This window comes from Siphateles boraxobius, unplaced genomic scaffold, assembly GCF_051911475.1.
Source record: "Siphateles boraxobius isolate OS27281-9 unplaced genomic scaffold, OSU_SipBor_1 41, whole genome shotgun sequence".
Taxonomy (NCBI): Eukaryota; Metazoa; Chordata; class Actinopteri; order Cypriniformes; family Leuciscidae; genus Siphateles; species Siphateles boraxobius.
Window position 1 is genome coordinate 28,885,001 of NW_027509042.1, and position 25,309 is coordinate 28,910,309.

A 25,309-nucleotide genomic window follows, 5' to 3' on the forward strand; every position below is an offset into this window, starting at 1 on the left:
TTCCTGAGCATGAGTTTCCAAACAACCCATAATAGCCGACTTCCTGTTAGGCTGGCGTAAAGGCCTATGGCGTATATGACGAAGGATATATGAACCAATGAGATCTATATGTGTACCGAGTTTCATATTATTACATGCAAGCGTGTTTGATTTATGGACCAAGATTTTTTACCACTTCCAGGGGGCGCTGTTGAGCCCCCCTACCACGCCCGGGTACCAGCTTCAGCCCGGCCCTGATGGCCGCGGGTTCTGACCCGTGTGCAAAGTTTCAAGAGTTTTTGAGCACGTTAAGGGCCCCAAAAGTGCCCAAAAGGTAGTAAAATAATAATAATAATAATAATAATAATAAATAATCCTAAGGAAAACAATAGGGCCTACGCCTTTTCAAGGCTTGGGCCCTAAATAATATTAATCCTAAGGAAAACAATAGGGCTCTGCGCCCTTTCAGAGCTTGGGCCCTAATAATCCTAAGGAAAACAATAGGGCCTTCGCCCTTTTCAAGGCTTGGGCCCAAATAATCCTAAGGAAAACAATAGGGCCTTCGCCTTTTCAAGGCTTGGGCCCTAATAAATAATCCTAAGGAAAACAATAGGGCCTTCGCCTTTTCAAGGCTTGGGCCCTAATAATAATAATAATAATAATAATAATAATAAATAATCCTAAGGAAAACAATAGGGCCTTCGCCTTTTCAAGGCTTGGGCCCTAATAATAATAATAAATAATCCTAAGGAAAACAATAGGGCCTTCGCCTTTTCAAGGCTTGGGCCCTAATAAATAATCCTAAGGAAAACAATAGGGCCTTCGCCTTTTCAAGGCTTGGGCCCTAATAATAATAATAAATAATCCTAAGGAAAACAATAGGGCCTTCGCCTTTTCAAGGCTTGGGCCCTAATAAAAGAGAGAAAAAAAATCCTAAGGAAAACAATAGGGCTCTGCGCCCTTTCAGGGCTTCGGCCCTAATAAGAATAATAATAATAATCCTTAGGAAAACAATAGGGCCTTCACCTTTTCAAGACTTGGGCCCTAATAAAAAGAAGAAGAAGAAGAAGAAGAAGAAGAAGAATCCTAAGGAAAACAATAGGGCTCTGCGCCCTTTCAGGGCTTGGGCCCTAATAATAATAATCCTAAGGAAAACAATAGGGCCTTCGCCTTTTCAAGGCTTGGGCCCTAATAAATAATCCTAAGGAAAACTTGACCGAGGGAAAGTTGTTCGGCCCGATGAGATCTATATGTGTACTGAGTTTCATATTAATTCATGCAAGCGTGTTTGATCTATGGACCAAGTTTTGGGGACCCCATTCAAGGGGGCGCTGTTGAGCCCCCCTGCCACGTCCGGGTACCAGCTTCAGCTCGGCCCTGATGGCCGTGGGCTCTAACCTGTGTGCAAAGTTTCAAGAGTTGTCAAGCACGTTAAGGGCCCCAAAAGCCCCTGAAACCTTGAACTACATTAAAATAATAGTCAAATTCCCCAAACCCCACACACAGAGACAAAGGGAGAGGGAGGGAGAACATTCTCCTGAAAAACACATTCAAACCAAAATATCTGACTTTGTGTTGTTCGGAGCTAATGACTGTAAATTAGAAAGTTGTCCGGCTCGAGGAGAACAATATACATACCGATTTTTGTTACTGTAGGTAAAACTAATACCCCATTTTTGACTAAAGGTGGCGCTACTGAGCCCCTCACCACACCCGTTTCTGAAACTTTGCACATGTCTACTGGCTAATAAATGTGATGTGTCTATCGAGTTTCATGCAATTTCAAGCATGCTAAGAGTCTCAAAAGCATCAAACAAGAATATTAAAGTTTGATGCGTTGCCAAGGCAACATTATCTTAGATATTAAATAATCCTTCCACAGGTCTACATCTGGCGTGTGTTTACATTATACAGATGAAGTTTGAAGCAAATCGGGTAAAAATAAGAGGGTGATTTCAAAGCATTTTGAAAGTGACACACTTCCTGCTGCCAGTTGGTGGCGCTATGACTTTGACTCACAATAGTCGCATCCATGTGATCGGCCTCTTACAGCGAACACACTGCTGAAGTTTCATCAAGATCAGTTAATGTATGCTGAAGTTGTAACACACTTCCTGTTTCTCGCCATAATTTCGTTTCCCCGCCACGGGCAAACCGTTCGAGATATCAAAAATCCCCTGGCAATTTTTCATCCTCAATGTATTGACTTCATGCTGACCGAGTTTTGTGCCATTTCTTTGAATTCTCTAGGAGAAATACTTTAAATTCCATTGCATGCGTTTTACAAACAACCCTAAATAGCCGACTTCCTGTTGGGCTGGGGTAAAAAGTAAGAGTATGAAGTATATATGAACCGATGAGATCTATGTGTACCGAGTTTCATATTCTTACATGCAAGCGTGTTTGATTTATGGACCAAGTTTTCGGACCCCGTTCCAGGGGGCGCTGTCTAGCCCCCCTGCCACGCCCGGGTACCATCTTCAGCCCGGCCCTGCTGGCCGCGGGTTCTGACCCGCGTGCAAAGTTTCAAGAGTTTTCGGGCACGTTAAGGGCCTCAAAAGTGCCCGAATAGTCGTAAAAAAAAAAGAGAAAAAAAATAATAATCCTAAGGAAAACAATACGGCTCTGCGCCCTTTCAGGGCTTGGGCCCTAAACATAATAATCCTAAGGAAAACAATAGGGCTCTGCGCCCTTTCAGGGCTTGGGCCCTAAAAATAATAATCCTAAGGAAAACAATAGGGCTCTGCGCCCTTTCAGGGCTTGGGCCCTAATTAAAGCTGCGAGCAACATTTGATGGGGGTTCAAGCATTTAAGGCCTTTAAGCACATATGCATAAAAAATTATAAAGTTTTATTTAGCAAGCATGTAACCACTGACATAATAGATGGAAAAGACCATTTACAGCCAATACAGGCAATTTACCATAGGAAATATATGGTTTTAAAACTTTTTAACAGTTATAGCGCCACCTATTGTCCAATCTCAATAAAATTGCATGCTTGTTCAGAATGTTGTCACATATACTCACCAATTTTCGTGAAGTTCTGAGTTTTCGATTAGGATTTATAGGCTTTTGAGTGTATCTTGCCACGTCCATTTTCTAAATGACCCTGTTATAGCAATCAAATGCAAAATTTCAAAATATTAACTATTGATCAAGAGAGTACAGAGAATTGTCCTGCACTGGTTTGGTTCTGATCAGGTGAAAACCCTTGGACTAGTTCGCAGTAGGTTTTTGACATAATCGCGAATATTTAATGAACGATTTGATTGACAGCAGTGGTTCTTGAGGGAAAGGTGTTTAAGTATGAGGAGATCTATCGAATGATATGCATATTGTGTGGATGTGTGAAACACCACGTGATTACAGAGGCCATGAGCCGAACAAGCCCACCGAGTTTCGTTCCGATTGGCCCCCGTTAACCTTGTCTAATAGGTGCTAAAACTTCATTGGCCGATGGTGGCCATGGTTTTTGAAATACGCAAATGTCCGCCAATGTCCACGTTCTATCCGGCTTAAAGCTCCCGTCGGCAACAATTTTTTGATCATATTCAGTGAAATCGACACTATAATCCGACAGAACAACATAAATAAAGTGGTTTTAGAAAAAAGACCGAGCTTCTAACTCCACCTGGAGCGTGTTATTTGTTTTGGAAAAATCCACCCGTCCCGGATCATCGGGTCCAATCAGCGCAGGGGTGTGTGAGATCTGACTGTCAATCAGAGGTCGTGCACACGCCACCCCTCGCGCACGTTACAATCACATGCACACGCCTGAAGTTCGCGCAGTAATGAAGAGTGATGGCGGAAAAGATTCCATTCAAGAGCTAGGAGGTCAAAAACAATACAGGAAAAGAGAACACCTGCTGAAAATAAAGAAGTAAAGAAAGAAAGTGCGTAAATAAACCAGGATCAACATCGGATCGGCATTTGAAAGGTGGAGAGATTTACGTGATTTAATTGGGTTCAAGCTGGATGCAGAGCTTGCAACATTTCTTCTCCACAGGTAATTGTGCTTTATCAACCAGTTACTTTATTTCTTAGTGTTATAGTAATTCCACAGGTAATTGTGCTTTATCAACCAGTACCTTTATTTCTTAGTGTTATGTTAGTAATGTATGTTTGCCCTAATGTGTTGGTATGGATAGCTAACGTTAGCACTTGTTGGGCAGGTTTGTTTGCACTGAAATCCGTGTGAATGTAACGTTAGGTGGATAAACATGTCCAGATGAAGGGATAAAGTTCGGCTTTTAGGAAGAATCAATGAATCTTTCTTACGAGAGTAAGAACAGTAGTAAAGCTACTGTTATTGTATGTGCTATCTTACTAGCTCTGACATAACGTTATAAGCAGTAGAAAAATGTACAATGACAATGTCTGCAACATACAGCAATAATAGCGTTTCAGACAGACGATGGTGTTTATTTACGTTTAATTGGTGGGTAATCCATTTCGTAACAATCTACTCCAAAATGACACAACAACAATAACAAAATACTTCATGGTGTTGATGGATGCTGATGAGACGGGCGCGTTCACAGAAAATCTGGTGCACTGGCACTGACGAGCATGAAGCCACGAACTCGGTGGGAGGGTATTCTTTGATAGTGGGGGAGGGGCATGAGAGTTGTAAACATTCAAAAAATTTTCTAAGTCCACTCAATCTGCAGACTTGCCGACTGGAGCTTTAAGCCAAAGATTACAGTGATATATAAGACACTTGAGTCTACATATTGTAGTCTCAAGTGTCTTATATATCACTGTAATCTGTCTAGGATGTTGTGAGCGATTTCTTACTTTTGGTCACTGTAGCGCCACCTATGGGCCAATTGGGGTCATACTTTGATAGGTTCTCCCCAAATTAAGAACTACCGTCTGGCCAAGTTTAAAGTCTCAAGGCCTTACGGTTTGAGCAGCACAATGCGTTTTAAGGCGGAAGAAAAATAATAAAAATCCATACAATTACAATAGGGTTTCAGCACTTCGTGTTTGAACCCATAATAATAGTGTTACCTGAGCACCAAGTCATATTACATTTCTGAAAGATCATGTGATACTGAAGACTGGAGTAATGATACAGAAATTCAGCTTTGCCATCACAGGAATAAATTACATTGTAAAATATATTAAAATAGAAAACAGTTCTTTTAATTTGTAATAATATTTCAAAATAATACTGTTTTTGTATTTTTGATTAAATAAATGAAGCCTTGGTAAGCATAAGAGTCTTCTTTCAAAAACATTTAAAAAATGGTAATGTTTCCAAACTTTTGACAGCTTTTGACATTTATTATAAGATCTTGTTAAACAAGATCACGTGGCTTTCTCTACAGTTGTAGTAAAAAGTTGAAGACTCCTAGGCAACTTCTCCTAGGCAGTACTGGTCTGAAACAAATATTAAACAATGGGGTGAAAAATATTAATTTATAGTTTATGGAGTCAGCAAAAACTCACCTTTTCCTGTGCTTTCGTACGAATTTGTATGTCTTGCCTTTCATGGGCTAAGGTTTCGGCCAATAAAGAAAACTGCAAAAGAACAAAAAGTAATTGATACATTACACAAACTACTGTACAGGGGCAACCAAAATTTAAAATCAAAGCACTAAATTAGTGAGAATTAAACAGTGGTTTTTGCAATTGTATATACCTTATATGAAGTCAAGAACTTTAGCTGAAAATATGTATTAATGTTTCATACTCTGTATATTTAAGAATAGCCCATGGAACATTAATAGCTGCCTTAGGTTTAATATTCTGTCCCAAAGATGATCAGATTGATGTTGCCAGAGAAAACGCATGTGCTAAATTTGTTTCTAATCATGTAAAGGGCCCCTGAGCCCCTGAAACATCTAAGTTACATTTGTAACCTTGGTTCCCTGAGTAAGGAACAAGACACTGCTTCAGAAGCTGACACTTAAGAAACTAAGGCCCAACTGAAGATTTTTAGAGGCGACTAATAGTCATTCATTTGAACCATTAGTCGACTAATCTTACATTTATACTAAACCATAATGAGCCTTTAATAGGCTATATGGGCGTAATATTTGGCTATTTCAAGCTCAAGCGCACGCTAGCCGTAAACCATGGCAAATGTAATTGTTATGGATTCAGTTCAGTTCAGTTTCAGTTTATTATCCCCTAAGGGAAACTTGTCTTGCAGCCAGGTAAACGTAAAGGTCACACAACAGGTAGACATCACATACACATACCAAATAAACAACACAAACTACTAATTAAAAAATAAATAAATAAAAAATAAATAAATAAATAATTACTGTTACAGTATTACTCATCTAAGTCATAGAATTGTACAAATTTAGCAACCGAATTGCACTTGGTATAAAAGAGTTCTTAGTCCTATTGGACTTAAAACAAGGGACTCTAAATCTCCGACCTGAGGGGAGAACCTCAAAAGAACAATGAAGAGGATGATTTACACAGTCCAACATGACATCTGCTTTCCTCATAACCTGCCTCTCATAAATATTTGTCAAGGAGACCTGTGGACAGCCTATTAACTTACCAGCCACCTTCACAATATGGCTGAGGTTATTTTTGTCCCTCAAGCTGATGCCCCCTATACCAGGCAATAAAAGCAAAAGTAAGAACAAATTCAATAAAAGATTTATAAAATAAAGACAGCATAGCCTTATCAAGAGTTAAGCTTCCTTAGGAAGTATAATCGTTGTTGTCCCTTTTTGCAGATCATCTCTGTGTTAATGTCAAATTTGCGTTTACTGTCTATCACAGTCCCCAAATATTTATACTGCTTTACCACCTCTATACTGATTCATTTTATGTAGGTGGGCAGAGGAGAAATCTAAAAGCATATCCTTAGTTTTACAGGTGTTAAGCTGGAGAAAAGACCTGTCGCACCAACTGACAAACTAGTCGACCACTGGCCCATGCTGAGATTCATGTTTCTGCAGTAAACTGACAATAACTGTATCATCAGCATATTTGAGGATGTGTCTATTTCTATACCGACTCCTACAATCGTTAGTTTAGAGGATGTATAGTAGAGGTGAAAGTACGCAGCCCTGCGGGGAGCCAGTGGAAGAGGCACACCTTTCAGAGAGACAACCATTCACCTTAACACGCTGTGTTCTATTTGTTAAAAAATACTAAATCCAGCTCACAAAATTTCTCTCAATATTAAATTCTGATAATAACTTACTAACTAAAACATGTGGCTGGATAGTATTAAAAGCAGAAGAAAAATCCAAAAACAAGAGCCTGGCGTGTGTACCAGGACCCTCTAAATGTCTATAAAGGAGATCTAAAAGTGCAATCTGGGCATCCTCTACCCCCTGCTATTGGCTGGGGTCCAGGGCCCCACCCACCCTGAACAGCAGAAGCCGCTTTACAATCCTCTCAAATGACTTCATGACCAGTGAAGTCAATGCCACTGGTCTGTAGTCATTTAATGTGCTTGCAGAGTTGCCCTTTGCCACTGGAACTATAATAGACTCCTTCCAAGCCATTGGGACCGTACCCTGTTCCCAGGACATCTCAAAACATTCAGCAAACACCCCACAGAGCTGCTCTGAACAGCACTTCAACAATCTCCCAGTAATTCCATCTGGTCCTGGATTCTTATTTACCTTAGTTCTCTTAAATACAGACCTAACCTCCTTCTTTGTAATTGAGAAAGGTATGGATTCAACCTGGGCCTGTTCCTCTGTAAGTTTCTTTAATTTGTCTGAAAAGTCATTAATATCAAAACGTGAAAAAAAAAGTCCCCCCAAAAAAGTTTGTTTCTGTTGATTCTCTGTGTTGACCTTAAAGGATGCTGCTGCAACTTTTACTCTTGCTCAAGGCTCTTTCCCAAGTAGCTAACCTCTCCAAGTTGTTTTGCAGGGTTCTAGTGGAGCATGTGAAGTCTAAGAAAGGCCATGCCTTTCTATGTTCTGACAAAAGACCATCAAACCATGTGCGAACTAGGGGACCATTATCATCTAGCACCTAATCTGAAGTGTCAGCTATCCCACTGTATGCTGCAGCTGACTGACACAATCTTTCAGTGTACTCACACAATCTTTCAGTGTACTCACAAACAGTTTCATCCTCCTCCTGTACACAACTAGTGATCTTTGACCAGTCCATGTTTGGTCCAACAATGTTCTTTAACGCTCTCAGAACTCCCTCTCTCAATTAATCTTTTCTGGCATGTTGTAGTTCAGAAGTAACAGACTCAAAACTGTTGAATTCAGATTCAGTTAGAATTTGTGAAATCAGCTGTGTGACTTCTGCCAACGACATGTCGTAGAGACGCATTTTACTGATCAATGCTCTTCTAAATTCAGAAAAATTTGTGCTTGCTGAGGGTAAGCTCTGGGATAGTCTCTCTATATCTTTAGGTCCTAGCGCTTTGGCAACAGTTTGGATTTGGACAACAGAAGAGTTGGGAGGAACACTTTCAGTTCCCTCAATTCCCTGAGATCTTCTCCTAGCGCCACACACCTTTACTGAATCTACAGGTTCATCAGTTACTGATTGAATGACTACATCTGTTTCAAAGAAAGCTTGTAAGTCAGGATAAGTTTCATCTGACTGTTGGTCTTCTGAGTCACATTTGGTTGAGGCCTTGTTATTGCCCACCTTTTTCCTGAGACAGGGAACTCGAGTGTGCAATTGTTTGTTCTGTTCTTTTAACTTAGCAATACACCTAGCTTGTTCTTGTGCTATAGATAAGCCAAATTATCTGTGGCAGCAGATAATGCCTTTTATGTTTCACTTCCTAATACATGCACCTAACACCTTCTTGCATTCTTCAATAGACCATATTTTTTCTGGATGAACACCAAATTTCTTTGTCAAATCCAATCTGACTGACTCAGTCACTATGGAATCCATCTGCTCCCCTAACAATGACTTGAGCTCACTGTCTGTCCATAAAGGGGTAGCTAGTCCACCTTTCTCAGTAGTTGGAACCAGCCTAGCATTCTTTCTAACCATTTTGTGATGTTTTCCTGACACGATACGTACTTCCCTGACAAAACAGAGGATAAACCAATAACTTCTCTGACAAAGCAAAGGATAACTAGTTATGAATACTCATCATAATGTATTCAACCTTCCCTGGCCAGCAGAGGAGAACGTACTCGGTTACTAACGTAACCTCGGTTCTCTCTAGAAGGGGGAACGAGTACTGTGTAATATCTTACGCTAGGGTAAAAACCTCTTTTCCACAAGATATTGAAGCCAAAAAATTATCCTTAATTTTGAATTAATTTAAAACGCGTTGCAGCAGTATGCAGACATAGGCAAGACAGCTTGCGTGCCTATTGGCTGACCTGCGGCAACAGCAGCAGCCTATCGAGAGAGGCCCTTCGTGACGCCATATCCAATGGGGGCGCTTCGCGATCCACTACGTCACGTTTCCGAAATAGGCGTGGCCTCGATCTATAAATATAGCTCGACAGGCTGATACAAACTGGTTTTTCATCGCCGAAGCGAACCAGAGCATGTTGTAAGCACGGCAAGATACACAGTACTCGTTCCTCCTTCTAGAGAGAACCGAGGTTACGTTAGTAACCGAGTACGTTCTCTTACGAGAGGTTCTCTCGTACTGCGTAATATCTAACGCTAGGGGAACACAGTGTAAAACGCTGTGCATACTGGGATCCGACACCAAAGTCCCAAGGGCAGTAGCCCGGGGCTCATAAAGTGCATAATCACCATGGACTCACAGAGAGTCAGAGAAGAGAGGCTAGAAGCGTCATTCCCCATAAATAGCATCCTACGGGAACTAACCATATTAACAGTGTACCACGCAGTCAGGGTGAAAAACGTTCAGCCTGAACTGGGTAGCAGTACGGGTCTTTCAATACCCATGGAGTTGTTCTATCGATCAGTGAGCGATGCACAAGCAAAATGCAGCATTCTGAGCCGGCGCAACGGGGCAGACAGTGCTGATTTCTAGACCGACAGAAGCTTAGCCTGTAAGGCGGGAACCTCTAGGTTATAAAACCGTATAAATGTAGACGGCAAGGCCCAGCCTGCTGCCGTACAGATATCCTGCAAGGTAATCCCGCTAGACCATGCCCACGACGAGGGCACGCCTCTTGTGGAGTGCGCTCTGACACCCAAAGGACACTGCAGGCCCTTAGAAGTGTAAGCCAGTGCTATGGCGTCGACTATCCACCTGAATAGGCTCTGTTTTAATGCGGCTAGTCCCTTAGAACGCCCGCTAAACGAAACAAAGAGCTGCTCAGTCTGTCTGAAAACAGACGAGCGGGACACATAAGTTCTCAGTGCCCTGACAGGGCAAAGGAGACTCGGGTCCTTCTCCGCGTTGTGAACCGGAAAGGCGGACAGGGAAATAACCTGGGCCGTGAAGGGTGTGATGAGGGATTTAGGCACGTACCCGTGCCTTCAAGTTTCAAGTTTCAAGTTTGTATTTATTTATATAACACATTTAAAAACAGCAAACAGGGCTGACCAAAGTGCTGAACAATACACAAGATAAAGAACAAAGACAAACCACACATTCATGACAGAAGCTCACAATGAATTAAAAGCTAAAGAAAAAAAATAGGTTTTAAGAGAGGATTTAAAAACAGTTACAGATTGAGCAGCTCTGATGTAAACCGGAAGGCTGTTCCACAGCCTAGGGCCAGCAACAGCAAAGGCTCTGTCCCCTCTATTCTTTAACCGAGATCTGGGGACAGACAGAAGTCTCTGATCACCAGACCGCAAGTTTCGTGTGGGGTTGTGTGGACAGAGTAGCTCAGACAAATAGCTTGGTGCCAGATTATTTACGGATTTAAAAACAAATAAAAGAATTTTAAACTCGATTCTAAAATGCACAGGCAATGCAGAGATTTTAAGATAGGTGAAACATGATCAAATTTGCGTTTTCTTTTGAGGAACTTTGCAGCAGCGTTCTGTACTAATTGGAGACGCGCAATAGACTGTTTGGGTATGCCAAAGTAGAGAGAGTTGCAATAGTCCAAACGCAATGTAATGAGCGCATGGATTGCAATCTCTAGTGTTTTCTCAGAAAGGGAGGATTTAATTTTAGAGAGAAGACGTAACTTAAAAAAGCAAGAACTAATCACAGCATTGATTTGTTTTTCAAATTTCAGGTTTTGATCCCAGAGAACACCTAGGTTCTTAATGCAAGATGACTTTGGATCAAGATAGTCCAGATCAATGTTGCTGCTATTATAGTTGTCATGGGGGCCAAAGACTATAACCTCGGTCTTGGATTTATTCATAAATAAGAAGTTTTGAGAAAACCACATTTTTGCTTCCTCTATGCATGCAAAAAGAGATTTTAGTGCAGTATCTTTGTTGCGTTTCAGAGGGAAAATAAATTTGTGTATCATCTGCATAGCAGTGAAATGATACGCCATGCTTTCTGAAAATGGAGCCCAGAGGAAGTAAATATATGGAAAAAAGAATGGGTGCGAGAATAGACCCCTGCGGCACTCCACAGGAGAGTTGAGCTGGCGAGGAAGAAAAATTACCCAGTTTAACAGAGAAACTTCTATTTGTTAGATAAGATCTAAACCAGCTGAGGACAGTTCCCTGGATTCCCACAGAGCATTCTAGTCGGGATAATAGAGTTTTATGATCAACTGTATCAAAGGCAGAGGTTAAGTCTAACAGTATTAGGATCACAGAGTCACCAGCATCGGTTGCTAACAGTATATCATTAGAAACCCTTAAAAGAGCAGACTCTGTGCTGTGCAGAGGCTTAAAACCAGAATGGAAAGTTTAAAGAATTTGATTTGCGCTTAGATGAGATTGGAGATGATTGAGAACCGTTTTCTCAATTGCTTTTATAATAAAAGGAAGGGTAGAAATAGGTTGAAAATTATTAAAATCCCTAACATCAAGTGAAGGTTTCTTGAGCAAAGGTGTAACAGTAGCTTGTTTTAGTGTATCAGGGATAGTCCCTGTGCTCAAGTATTTATTAATAAGAGACACCAAACATGTTCCAACCGAATCAAAAGTTAGTTTCAAGATACGCGGAGAGAGAACATCAAGAGAGCAGAAGGAAGGTTTCAAATGATCAACAATTTCTCTGAGAGATAGAAGAGAAACAGGGTCAAACACACTCCATATGGGTGAAGAACAACTCAGTTCAGGCGAGACATTAGATGATTGCAACTGAGATCTTGGAGAGGTGATCTTCTCACAGAAAAACCTTGAGAAACCTTCACATAATGATACTGAAGGATTTGAAATCACAACTATAGGAGGATTGAGACCAGACTTTAACACAGAAAATAAGGCTTTTGAACTATGATGATTTTTAAAAATTAAAAAAATTCTTTGACTTAGCAGATATCATAGCTTTCTGAAAAGGAAGTTTTTCAGCATTTCATAAGAGATTTGTAGCTTATCACTTTTCCATTTACGTTCTGCTCTTCTACACGTTTGTCTCATAGAGCGGATGGTATCATTGAGCCATGGTTCAGTCTTAGGTTTTGACTTCTTAGCTTTTAAAGGAGCAGTGGTATTCAAAACCTCAGAGCATACAGTATTAAACAGACTAAGATGTTCTTCAGCATCCAAGTCGGGTAAGGGTGACTCCAGGGACAAACACACCTCATTAAAAGAGTTAGTGAATTCCTCTTGGAAACAGGGAGAAAAGGAACGAGTCCATTGTGCAATAGATTAAATGTGCGATCTTGTAGGAGGAAGGGACATAGAAAACAGTACAGGCTTGTGATCAGAGATCAGAGTGTTAAAAACCTGAACATCAGTAATGCAAACGCCATGAGAGATTACCAGGTCCAGAGTATGTCCATGAATATGTGTTGGATCTTTCACCCACTGAATTATGCTAAATGAGTCAAAGAGATGTAAAAACTCCATTGTTAGAGGCTTTGACTGACAGCACACATGAATATTAAAATACCCTAATAAAAGAATATTGCTGTAATTAGTTACACATTCGCCCATAAAAGCAGTAAATTCACTTATAAAATCTTTCACTAAGTGAGGGGGGCGATACACCAGCGCTAACAAAATAGGATCGTCAAATTCCAGTCGCAACAGCTGTACTTCAAAGCTACTGTAGAATGTAGACGGGACAGAGTGACAGTAGCTACTAAAACGTTTTTTTAAATTACCGCTAGACCACCTCCGCGTCCAGAAGAGCGGGGAGAGTTAAAGAATGTGCAGCCTTCCGGAATCAACTCAGCAAAAGGACTTAAATCACCAACCTTCATCCAAGTTTCTGTGATGCACATAAAATCCAGTGCGTGGGTAGTGAAAAAATCATTTAAAATGAACGTCTTATTGACTAGCGACCGAGCATTAATCAGAGCCATCCTGGACGGTGATACCGAGTCAGAGATCGCGGGGAGTACTCTATTAAAAAAACGAAGATTCTCTAGAGTAGCTCCTAAACGACGAACACGGATAGGAGGGTAGCAGGGGATCGTCGAAGTAGAATCCGGGAGACTGGTCCGAAGCCAGCGAACAGGTGGATCGATCAAACGCCAACCAGCACATCGGCCAACGCCTAGATTCCACGTCGTCATGGAGATGAAGCTGGACACACGGCCGGCGAGTAGCGTCAGTTTCAGCTTGACAGCAACCCCTCTGCACTTGCCGCATCTCCTGCGGCGCTTTCTGCGGGGAACCCCATTAGGCCAACTGTGTAGTTATTCTGGAATATCCCAGGTAGAGTTTGGAGAGCAGAATTGTGATCCAGCCACAGAGCTTTTTGACTCTGGGTTAAATGTGGCCACAAAAGAGTCTCGAATATCCAGAAGTAACTGGCGATCATAAACCAGAAGCGAGTAGCAGTTTGATACAGATAAAAACACACATATAGCACAGAGAAGCAGAGAGGTCAGACGGCATGCCACATACACCGGCGCCATCTTCCCACACACCTGTGCCTTGGTTTGAGTATGACTTTCGAGTCATTAGGCCCAAATTCCATACACTTCGCCCTCACCGAAAGCGCTTGTAAATCCCCAATGCGCTTCACTGAAGCGAGAGCCATAAGAAACACTGTTTTGAAAGACCAATGTCTGACAAATGGATTGGCTCGAATGGGGCACCTTTCATGGCTTCCAAAACCGTAGAAAGGTCCCACACGGGGACTGAAGGGGGTCTGGGAGGATTCAGCCTCCTAGCTCCTTTGAGGAAGCGCACGACCAGATCGTTCCTCCCCAGTGACTGGCCAGACGCCAGTTTCGTAAACGCTGCTATGGCCGCCACATAAACTTTGAGCGTGGATAGGGTTCTGCCCTTATCCAGTAGCTCTTGAAGGAAGGTGAGAACTTCCGTAACCCCGCAGTCTAAGGGTGAAAAGCCCTGAGCTTGACACCAGCCAGAGAAAACAGACCATTTTGAGGAATACAGCCGTCTAGTAGACGGGGCTCTAGCCTGCGTGATCCTGTTTAACACTCCCTCCGGGAGGTTAGCGGGGGGAAAAGCATAGAGAGGGCAGCAGGGCCAGACGTGGGCCAGCGCATCCCTGCTCTTGGAGAAAAACTTCAGACAGTGAGGATTTTATTGGGACGCGAACAGGTCCACCTGCGCTCTGCCGAATGTCTCCCACAGCAGTCGGATCGTCTGCGGGTGATTCTGGACAGTCTGTCTGGTCCCAGATTCAGGTGACCAGGCACATGCGCTGCTTTCAATGAAAGCAGATTGTGCTGAGCCCAGACCAGGAGGCGTTCCGTCAGCCTGTAAAGGTTTCGGGAGCTGATGCCACCCTGGTGATTTATATATGCCACCACTGACATGTTGTCCAACCGGATCAAGACGTGGTGACCTTTTATCTGGGGACAAAAGCGCCTCAGTGCTTTGTCGACTGCCATCATTTCCAGACAGTTTATGTGTAGACGCTTTTCCCGTTCTGACCACTGGCCAAAGAACGGTCTGCCTTCGAGCAGCGCTTCCCATCCCGAGGTGGAGGCGTCCATGGACACCACCTTCACACTTGAGAAAGTCCCCAGCCTCACACCTGACTGATACCAGTCGGTCGCTTTCCAAGGTTCCAAAGCTGGGACGCATTTCAGATCGACCTTGAGGCAAAACAGACCGGAGGCCCATGCCCGAGGTGGAACTCGTGCTTTCAGTAGGGCTGGAGTCAACCAAAGAAATCCTTAGTCGACCAAGTCCTGTCCTGCGCAATGATTAATCGACAAAAAAAAGAAAAAAAGACGCAATTTTTTGCATTTTTATTGAACATTTATTAAACAATTGTCATAGAGCATTTATAAAACAACAACGAAAAAACATCAATAATACTTAAAACTATAATAATAATAATACAATTATTTGAAAATTAAGTGATTTTTTTAACTGCAAAGTGAGGAGCTCTGTCCTAGATCTATAGTGACAGTCACAATCGCGCACCTGACCACACCACCCGCTACAAAAAATATAACTGCTACTGCCAAATAATTTAAAATCCTAACAAACGCTCTCGTTTATACAGGCTGTATATTCTTCTTTACTTTCAAAGCTATGGGTTAACTTTTGTCCAGCCGATCTATGCGTTTTAAAACAAACACACAAAAAACCCAAATAGCCTAAAAAACAATCCTAATAATAATAGGCTGTAATCTAGCCTATAGTAGGAAGGCAGATAGGTTTATTTTCGTTTTGTTACATTATTTAGGCTATTTTCAAATGCGTCAAGTGTACAAATAAAAACAAAAACATAAGAAAACACAATCTATTGAGTCAGCATAATAAAGCCGTTAAGGCTACTTACAGATCTGCAGGATTAGTCCACCTTTTTTATGTTGTGAGACAAAAACACTAACATGTCCACATTCTTGGGTAAAAGACAGCTCCTCGGCTTGTTAACAATAAATCATTCTTTGTAAAATATGCGCTCTGCAGGAGTGAAGGTTGCAGGGATGCAGCCAGACAAAATATTACGATTTCGTGGACATTTTGTCACATACAACGCCCAAAAAACACGTAGAAAACGCTAGGCGCGCAGTGTTCTTCTTTTCCCAAAGCGCTAGGGCGGTTGCGCTCCGGAGGCGTCTGTCATTGCTAAGCGCAACCATCAGCTGCGATCTCTGTTACAGCAAGGAAAATGCTTGCAGCATTATGAAAAGTTTGGATGTTTTTATCTCGATGCGGCACGGACGCGCTTGGAAAAAACGAGCGCGTCGCTTCCATTATGAGCGCGCATACCGCGCGCCTACATTTGAAATAACGAACTTGAGCGCGCAAAAGACGCTATATGTGAACAGGCCTTAAAGCCAAAATTCAGCGTTCTAACTGAATGAATACAGCAAAACTACCTATATTCCTTACTGGGCGCGAAGCAGCAGTGGAGCCAGCCTGAGGTGCGGTTCCGTGGTGCGCTAAACTGTGGCGCTGTTAGAAAATAGCCCAAATTAAAGCATTTAAAGTTGGGGATAAAACATAGACTAATTATATTTAGAATACAGTAATATATAACTGCTTATAAAAAATTAAATATCAAGGAGTAAATCAATGAAAATTTCTTTCTATTGGTAAAAAAAAAAAAAAAAAAAATTGCAACTGGTCGACCAATGAGAATGTCAGTCGACCAAGACGGCATCGACCGATTAGTCGACTAAACGACTAAAGTTGACAGCCCTAGCTTTCAGCCATAACTGCAGCGGGTGCATGCGAAGCAGACCCAGCTGGAATACCGAAGATACTGAGGCCATGAGGCCCCGCATTCTCTGAAAGCTTTTGAGCGGGACTATAGTGCCGCGGCGGATGGATTTCGCGGCGCGCTGAATGTTCAGTCCGCGCTCCGGCGACAGACGCGCTGACATAGACAGCCAGTCCAGTTCTGTGGCCAGAAAAGAAATTTTCTGACTGGGAGACAGCGAACTTTTCGCCCAATTGACTGTGAGACCCAGATTCTCGAGATGCTCGAGTAATATGGTCCTGTGTTCTATGAGCTCTGTGCGTGATCGAGCTAGATTCAGCCAATCGTCCAAGTAGTTCAAAACTCGCGTGCCCTGAAGTCTCAGCGGTGCGAGAGCCGCGTCCATGCACATCGTAAATGTACGGGGTGCCAGGGACAGGCCGAACGGCAGGACTGTGTATTGATATGCCTGGCCCTCGAAGGCGAATCTCAAGAACCGCCTGTGACATGACGCTATTTGTATTTGGAAATAAGCGTCTTTCAGATCTATTGACATAAACCAGTCCTCTTGGCAAACTTGCGCGAGGATTTTCCTGGTTGTAAGCATTTTGAACTGGTGTTTCACAAGCACTCTGGTCAGCTGTCGCAGATCTAGAATGGGTCTGAGACCTTTTACATTTTTACATTTACATTTATTCACTTAGTTGACGCTTTTATCCAAAGCGACTTACAATTGCTAGATATGTCAGAGGTCGCACGCCTCTGGAGCAACTAGGGGTTAAGTGTCTTGCTCAGGGACACATTGATGTCTCACAGTGGATTAGAACCCGGGTCTCTCACACCAAAGGCATGTGTCTTATCCACTGCGCCATCACCACCCACCAAGACCCCCGTCTTTTTTCGGTACCAGGAAATATCTGCTGTATAGACCCCCTTCGCTCTGAGATAAAGATTCTATGGCCCCTTTGCTCAGTAGTTTCGCTATTTCGGCTCGAAGTAGATGAGCTAACTTCTTTACCGTAGTTTCGACTTGTGCCGTGTAACGGCGGGGACATCGCGCAAACTGCAGCGAATAGCCTCTTTTTATAGTGTTCAGCAGCCATTCTAACACCCCGGGAAGCTTTGCCCAAACATTTGCATGAATAGCTAGAGGTAGAATGAAATCTGGGCTCTGGCCGCAACGTAGTGGCGACCGGAGAGCTCTGGTGTGCTTGAAAAGTAAACCATGATGTTGGGCAGGTTACTCTGAACTATGGTGTACTATAGTAGTAGCTGTAGTTGGAATTGTAATGTGTTTTATACTGCATCATTTATTCTGTTCTGTAAATGTAGCTGAGTAACTGAGTAATTACTTTCAATTGCTTTACACCCTTGGCAAGATATGGACTGAAATGATAGTGATGACATCGAGCCGGGGTGCAGCCAAAGATTTCTTTTTTTCATTCTTTTGAGTCTTAGGTTGACGTTGGCTATAAGTTCGTGCTGGTTTTGTACACCAGTATCCAGTTCCTGCTGACATGTTGCATCTTATTTGTTTGTAACTTGAGTTACTTAAATTATGATGTCAGTTATATTACCATATTTAGTGTGTGTAATGCGTTTTAGTTCTTGGCTGCTGAATAAGTAATATATTTTGTAACTTGTTACTTCTGTAATATGCTACCCCCAACAACTGCTTCTGATTTAGTAACTAATGCAATGAAGGGTATTGTGAAAATAAATAAATAAATAAATTTAAGTTTGTCCTACTCAAACCAATTAATTATTTTGAGCATTAGGATTTACAGTGTATGTTGAATGTTACACTTAAAGGGGTGGTTGATTGCGATTTCACTTTTTTCATTTTAAATAGTGTTTAATGTTGCAGTTGGTGCTTGAACAGTATCTGCAAAGTTGCTGCGCTTAATGTCCAACGTAAGCAGAGATATCGTCTTTTAAAAATCAGGAAGTTTAATGCCTACAAAAATGACTCGAATGGGACTACAACGAGATACTTCCTGGGTTTTATACGTAACTAACCCATAAATTTACATCAACCCTCCTTCCGGAATATGCAAAAAAGGGGGCATGGCCATATTTCTGTGGCTTTGTCGAAGAGGAAGAGTTATAGTGGAGAGCAGTAGCCATGCCGTCGAAAGTGTGTTATTTTCACCCAGCTGTCAGGTCTTCTGTGTTCGGGCTTTCTACGGACGCTGTAGTTCGTCAACAATGGCTACAATTTATGTTTGATTATGTTCCTGAAAATTACAATCGTAATTTAGCTCTCTGCTGCGCATTTTACAGAAGACAGTTTCCAGAATCAACACAAATTCAGTGCCGGATTCAACAAGAAACGGTTACTAAAGCATGAAGCAGTTCCAAATTTAAAACCAGAGGCAGCAGTTGTTGGGCCACAACCTGTAATTAAGACTTAATAATTTTAAATGTCAGAATCAGAATCACTTTATTCACCAAATGCATCAGCAGACACACAGGAATTTGATATGGCAATCAGTAACACACAAAACTTGACACAAACCATATATACGTGTAGCTACATACAGCATGTTTAAGATAAATTAAAAAAATTAAATAAAATAGTCCAAAGATAAAATAGTCCAGGAGGGTTGAGTGAGGCACTAGATCAGCTATTCAGGAGAGAAATGGCCCTTGGAAAAAAACTGTTTAAATGGCATGAGGTCTTCGTTCTCATTGCCCTATACCTTCTTCCTGAGGGAAGCAGCCTAAAAATGTCACTTGCTGGATGAGACTGATCAGCAGCAATTTTAGCTGCCCTTTTCCTGACTCTGGCCTCATTCAAGTCATTGATTGACAGCTGCCTCTGTCCAGTCAGCCTCTCTGCTGTGCGCACAATGCACTGCAGTCTACTCTTCGCCTGGGCCGATGCTGAAACCATACGGTAATAGATGCTGAAAGAAGGCTTTCCACAGTTGCTCTGTAAAACCTAGACCGAACAGAGCTGGAAATGTTCAGTTTGGTTAAATGCCTTAGGAAAAACATTCCACTGTGAGCCCTCTTGGTAATGAAGGAACTGTTTTCTTCCCATTTCAAGTTGTTAGTGATGAAAGTGACTAGGAATTTGAATGACTCCACCTCCTTAACAACAGAGCTCTTGATGGTTAGGGGTGGGAGAGAGATGGGGGTTCTATGAAAGTCTATCACCATTTCCACTGTCTTTTGTTGGTTGAACTCCAGATTGTTCAAATAAATGCAAATAAATGTATTTGCATGTATAATTTTAGACGTAATATTTTAGTTGTTTCAAGGACGTAAACAAATGCCAGCGCTGGCTTTAGTAGCCACTTAGTTATGCTATTTCGTGTGTCTATGACAAACGCGTACAAACATTTTGGACCTGAATTTGTAATTATGTACTAATTTTGTAAATGTATTTTCCATAATTTATGACGTAATTTTTCGATTTGATCAAGAACGTAAACCAATGCCAACGCTGTTTGTATATAGTAGCCAGTTAGTTCAATGCTATTTTATGTGTATAAGACAAACGTGTATAAAGTTAAAAAAATTATATGTAATCGCAACAGCAAACTTCAGCTGCTGTTATCAGTGTACAGTATAGTATTGTTTATCTCCAAACTTATTACTGTTATAGATATAAATTGCCACATGTACACCTAAAGAAAACGATACACCGAGTAAACTAAGTTTTGTGAATAGATAAACGGTTGTTCATTATATCAATAAAACAATAACTTTAAAAAATGGTATTACTCAGTAATTTATTCAGTTATATTAAAGGTGCAGTGTGTGATTTTTAGCGACATCTAGCGGTTCGGCTGCGAGTTGCACTGAGGGCTCAGCCCACTGCTCACCCCTCCCTTTCGAAGAAATCTACGGTGCCTGAAACTGGACAAACATATCTTCATCTGAGACAGCAGAGAATAGCCAGAGTAAGCCAAGAGTGTGTAACATTGTCACTGTTTCTGTACCACAGTCCATTATAAACCACATCATGGATAAAGTTTACAAAGCCATAGTCAGGTGAGGATCAAGGGTCTTAATATATAATATAATAATAGTAATCAGCTGATTGTCTCACAAACGTAACCAGCACATTTCCCCCCACATAGCAAACCCATAATACAGCGAGGGAGAAGAACCACATGAAACTATGCAACTATATATTGTTTCTAACAGGAAAGTAAAAGTTTAGCTGGCTCAATATGAGCTGTTACTTTGGCTGAGCTGGTTAAAGCGTAAAGCCTTGTTTAAACTCGACGCGTGCGCATGAGCCCAAAGTTGCGCGTGGCAAAAATGGCATGATTGTACAGCGCACGCGCCTCCGCATCCCCTAGACACCATTTACTACACACAATAGGATTTTTTTCTCTGATTTTGAAAACTCTTCGCGATCGACTTAAAATGCTTCCAAGATCGACGGGTTTGTGATTCCTGTAAGGTTACTGTTTTACGGTCAATGACAAGAGTACTAATCAGCTGTCTCACGAACGTTCAGCACATTTATCCCCACATAGCAATCCATAACACAGCGAGGGAGAAGAACTAAGTTACATGAAACAATCCAACTACATATTTTACACCACTGACAAGGGAAAAGTCACTACTCACGGTGTTTATGGCTAGCTTCTAGCTTTCTGCTGCTTCTCTTTCAAGGTTGTGACGAAACGCGCTCTGTAGCGCTGTTTGTTCGCCGTCGGCTACGGTAGAAACATGACGTCACAATATGTCGACCTTCATAGAAGGGGATTCCCGCGGTTATGTAGATATAAATGTCTCATTCTAAGGTAATAAAAAAATTACGGTTTATTAAGTAAGTTCTTTATACACCACTGAAAACATAGTTATGGATGTCATATTGCATTTCTGTTAATCAAATTTTTTACACATTGCACCTTTAAATATTTAATCAGGAGAAAACCGTATCTCAAAAGCTAACAAGCAGCAGTAACAGTTAGCATTTTCAAGTAACAGCATATCGAAATTCTTATATAATAATAGTAGTATAGAATAATAATAATACAAAAATGTACCATTCAGAAACGTTTTGTAAGAGCCGTGTTTGGGAGGTCGTGCTTGACTCTCTTCATTGCCGCTTTCTGGGTCTGATTCTGGCTCAAACTGATACGGCAGTATTAACACCATTATTTACATTTGACCGGAGCACATGCAACTTTCGCCCGTAAAGGTAATGGGTGTGAAGTTTCCGGGCAACGTGCGCTACGCAGTTTAGCCAATTGCAACACACCGGCCCAACTAACCAATCTGAGCCCATTGCCTGTTTCTGAGGGAGTGGTTTCATAGAATCAGGAAGTCAACCGGTCGTTCAAATGTCAGAGGAGAAAGCGGCTTATAATAAAGGTGAAATTAATGAAAAATAAGGCTTTAAAAAAACAAAACAAAAAACACGCAGACATGTTATATTGCACTCCATAAACACAATCATGCAAAGAAAAAAAGCAGTAAACCACCCCTTTAATACACATTTATAGACTGAAATATAGACCGATCTGTAGCCTTTTACTTTATTTATTTTACTTTAGCCTAGGGATGTCCCGATACCATTTTTTACTGAACCGATCCGATTCCAAAAATTCTGAGTATCGACCGATACCGATCCGATACCAGCGCAGTTTTTTTTAAATCAGGTAGAATTTCTATAACTCTGTTAGTTGAACTAATACTCACTCTTTTGTGTGTTAAACACAATCTACTTAATACAGACAACTTCATTATACAGAAAAACAACAACAACAAAAAAAAATATGATCATAACCTATGACAAAATTTCTATTATAAACTAGATTAGTGGATAACTCAGCAGTAAAATTTAGTCTTGAAAAATCACAAGTGCACAATAATGTATAAAATCTGAACAGTGAAAGTTTTTAGTGAAAAAATACATTATTTAGTGGGGAACAAATAAGAGACAATAAGTGTAGCACTAAATCTGGTAAAACGTTACACATTGCTCTTTGTATTGTTGTAAAATACATTCATGAAAAACAAGATAACAAAAATAAAATAAAACAATTATTTTATATATAGTCTACTGTAAAATTAAGACATATTTTAAATGTATAGAGCAGCTGTTTAATGAGGCAGCAACATATGATAGATAGGACAGAACAAAAAAGGCTATTAATAATCTTCCATTGGCAAAAGTATTATGATATGACTATGAAAGGCTGCAATACAGTGCGACAACAAAGCGCTTATGCGCATCCCGAGCGCATAAAGCCTTGTTTATACTCGACGCGTCCGCACGAGCGCGAGTCTCCGCTGACTGCGCGGGCATCTCTCCAAACGGACGAGGCGTTTATACTTGACGTGTCTCACAATAGCCGTTGTGCTATTATGTGCAAACGACAGGGGGCGACTCGGAGTAATTCTCCTCTAAACCACCAGGAATCAGCAGTGAAGAAGTAGTTTGCCGTTTATTAGTAGTTTATTAATAGCTGATTCATATTAAAAGAGTAATAAATGCAGTAGGTTTATTGTACTTTTTTGTACAAACTAGTTAAACAACTGAAGCCTTATTGAAGAGTGTTTAAACCTTATTTCATCAGCAGGGCTTACTTCTGCTATTGTAGGCTTATTTTGTAAATGTAAGCAGTTACTTTAGACAACTGGGTCCTTAATGCAAATGTGATCCTATTCACAAAATGAGAGGCTTTTATGGTCGCCCATCAATACAAATGTATCTGTGTATAGAAGGGTCATAAACATGCTGGTACAGACGTACCAGTTCGGTCAGATTCGGCTCGAAGTCGTTCATCTTCGGATGCGGCGCCGCGCGCGATGTTACAAAAAGTGCCGTGCACACCGCCAGGCGAAATGGGGTCTTGCGCAGCCAACGCGCACGACTGCCCACACCGCAATGACGTTATTTGCCGCGCGCACCTTCGCGCTCTTGCGGACGCGTCGAGTATAAACAAGGCTTAAAGGGGGGGTGAAATGCTGTTTCATGCTTAGTGAGTTTTTCACACTGTTAAAGAGTTGGATTCCCATGCTAAACATGGACAAAGTTTCAAAAATGAAGTTGTAAGTTTGATGGAGTAATTCTGTTCCAAAAATACTCCTTCCGGTTTGTCACAAGTTTTGGAAAGTTTTTTTCGAATACGGGCCTGTGTGACGTCAGAGTCGCCGGAATTTCCTTATACGGGTCTTAAGGGCACTTCTCCCGGAAGGGCGCGCGCGCATCTGTAGCCTAGTGCGTGCGAGAGTACGCCTATGCCCATCAGTGCGCTGGGCTCGGCTGCGCTGCAATTAAAAAAATGGCACCAAAAAAGTGTGTTTTTGGTTGCCAGGGCAAGACAACATTGCACAAATTTCCAAAGAACCCAGCGTTAAGGGACCTGTGGATGGATTTTGTTTTTCCAGAGCAGCAACGGAGTTGTGCAAGTGTTTTTGTTTGTTCCCTTCCTTTCGACAGTAATAGTTTTATAAACAAGGCCCAGTCCAACGCCGGATTTGCAGATCGCCTAATACTAAAAGATGGAGCAGTCCCAACGATAAAGGTTCACGGTCGTGCGTTGGAACCGCAGGCGGTGAGTAAAACTGCTTCAAATGTCTGTGAGTTGTTAACTATCGGCGTGTAAGCACAGAAAGTAAACCACATGATCACATACAGTTAATGTATCTATGGAGCATGCGATGTATGGTGTGTTTAAATACATTTGTTTAGCTGGCCACTGTAGGTGTCAGTTTGTTTATTGTAAAAATAAATCATGTCCTCATAAACCAGTCTGTCTGTTTACAACACACAAATGTTGTAAAACTCGCGCATGACATGGTGTTCTAAAAACACTGCGCTCAAGTTCAAATCATTTCTATTTTTAAAAAAACGCTCGAGACCTTATGTTTTTCACCCATTTCACTGCCCACCTCACGTTTTTGTGAGCAAAAACGCGTTCTGTATGAACGAGCCCTTATATTGTTTAAGTTATAAGTTATACCGTTCCAGTAGGCCTACACACCACATAGAGACGTCCTGCTGTAGTCGTTGCTTCTGCTGCTGGTCGTCTTCAATCTCAGCCTCGGGATCTGATTCTGGATCAAAAATGTATGGCTGAATCTGATTGTTAGCCATGGTTTATTTTCGGATGTCACTCACAGCTTCCAGACGCTCTCAACGCAAAAGCTTCGCGCGCTCGTGTCGTGATTATTTAGCTCCGCCCACACGGTACGCCTCCACCCGCTCGGGTTTTTCCGGAAAGACTCGGTACAGCCTATCTTTCTTTTATCAGAATCAGAATCAGAATCAGAAAGAGCTTTATTGCCAAGTGTGCTTGCACACACAAGGAATTTGTTTTGGTACTGAGGCTTCCAGTGGACATATACAAATACAACATGAAACATAATACTACAAATTATAAGAATAAAAAATTAAAATATAAATATGTGAGAATAAAACTATCACAGTTGGGTTTAGTCAGAATAGACATTTTCAGATTTACAGATTATGAACCTATTTACAGTGTTTTGAATATTATAAATAAATAAATCTACATATAAGTATCACCTGAGTTGTGGGATATTGCACTAAACAGTGGGAGTATTGCACTTACAGGCATATGCCTTGGGAGGAGTGTTAACTGTTCAGGAGGAAAATGGCCTGTGGGAAGAAACTGTTTCTGTGCCGAGATGTTCTTGTGGCCAGTGATCTGAGTCTCCGTCTTGACGGTAACAGTTCAAACAGGTGGTGTCCAGGGTGAGTGGAGTCTGTGATGATTTTACCTGCTCTCTTCCTCACTCTGGAAGAGTACAGGTCCTGGAGGTTTGGC

General features: G+C 41.5%; 1 protein-coding gene across 5 annotated transcripts in view; it reads right to left on the reverse strand.

Moving 5' to 3' along the window:
* Positions 1-25,309, reverse strand: part of LOC143706794 (centrosomal protein of 95 kDa-like) — a 256,104-nt gene that overhangs the window by 11,428 nt on the left and 219,367 nt on the right. For all 5 annotated transcript variants that reach the window (XM_077199099.1, XM_077199100.1, XM_077199102.1 and 2 more), the window contains one exon: positions 5,435-5,506. In XM_077199099.1, the coding sequence (XP_077055214.1) occupies positions 5,435-5,506 (72 nt within the window). The remainder of the gene's footprint in view (positions 1-5,434; positions 5,507-25,309) is intronic.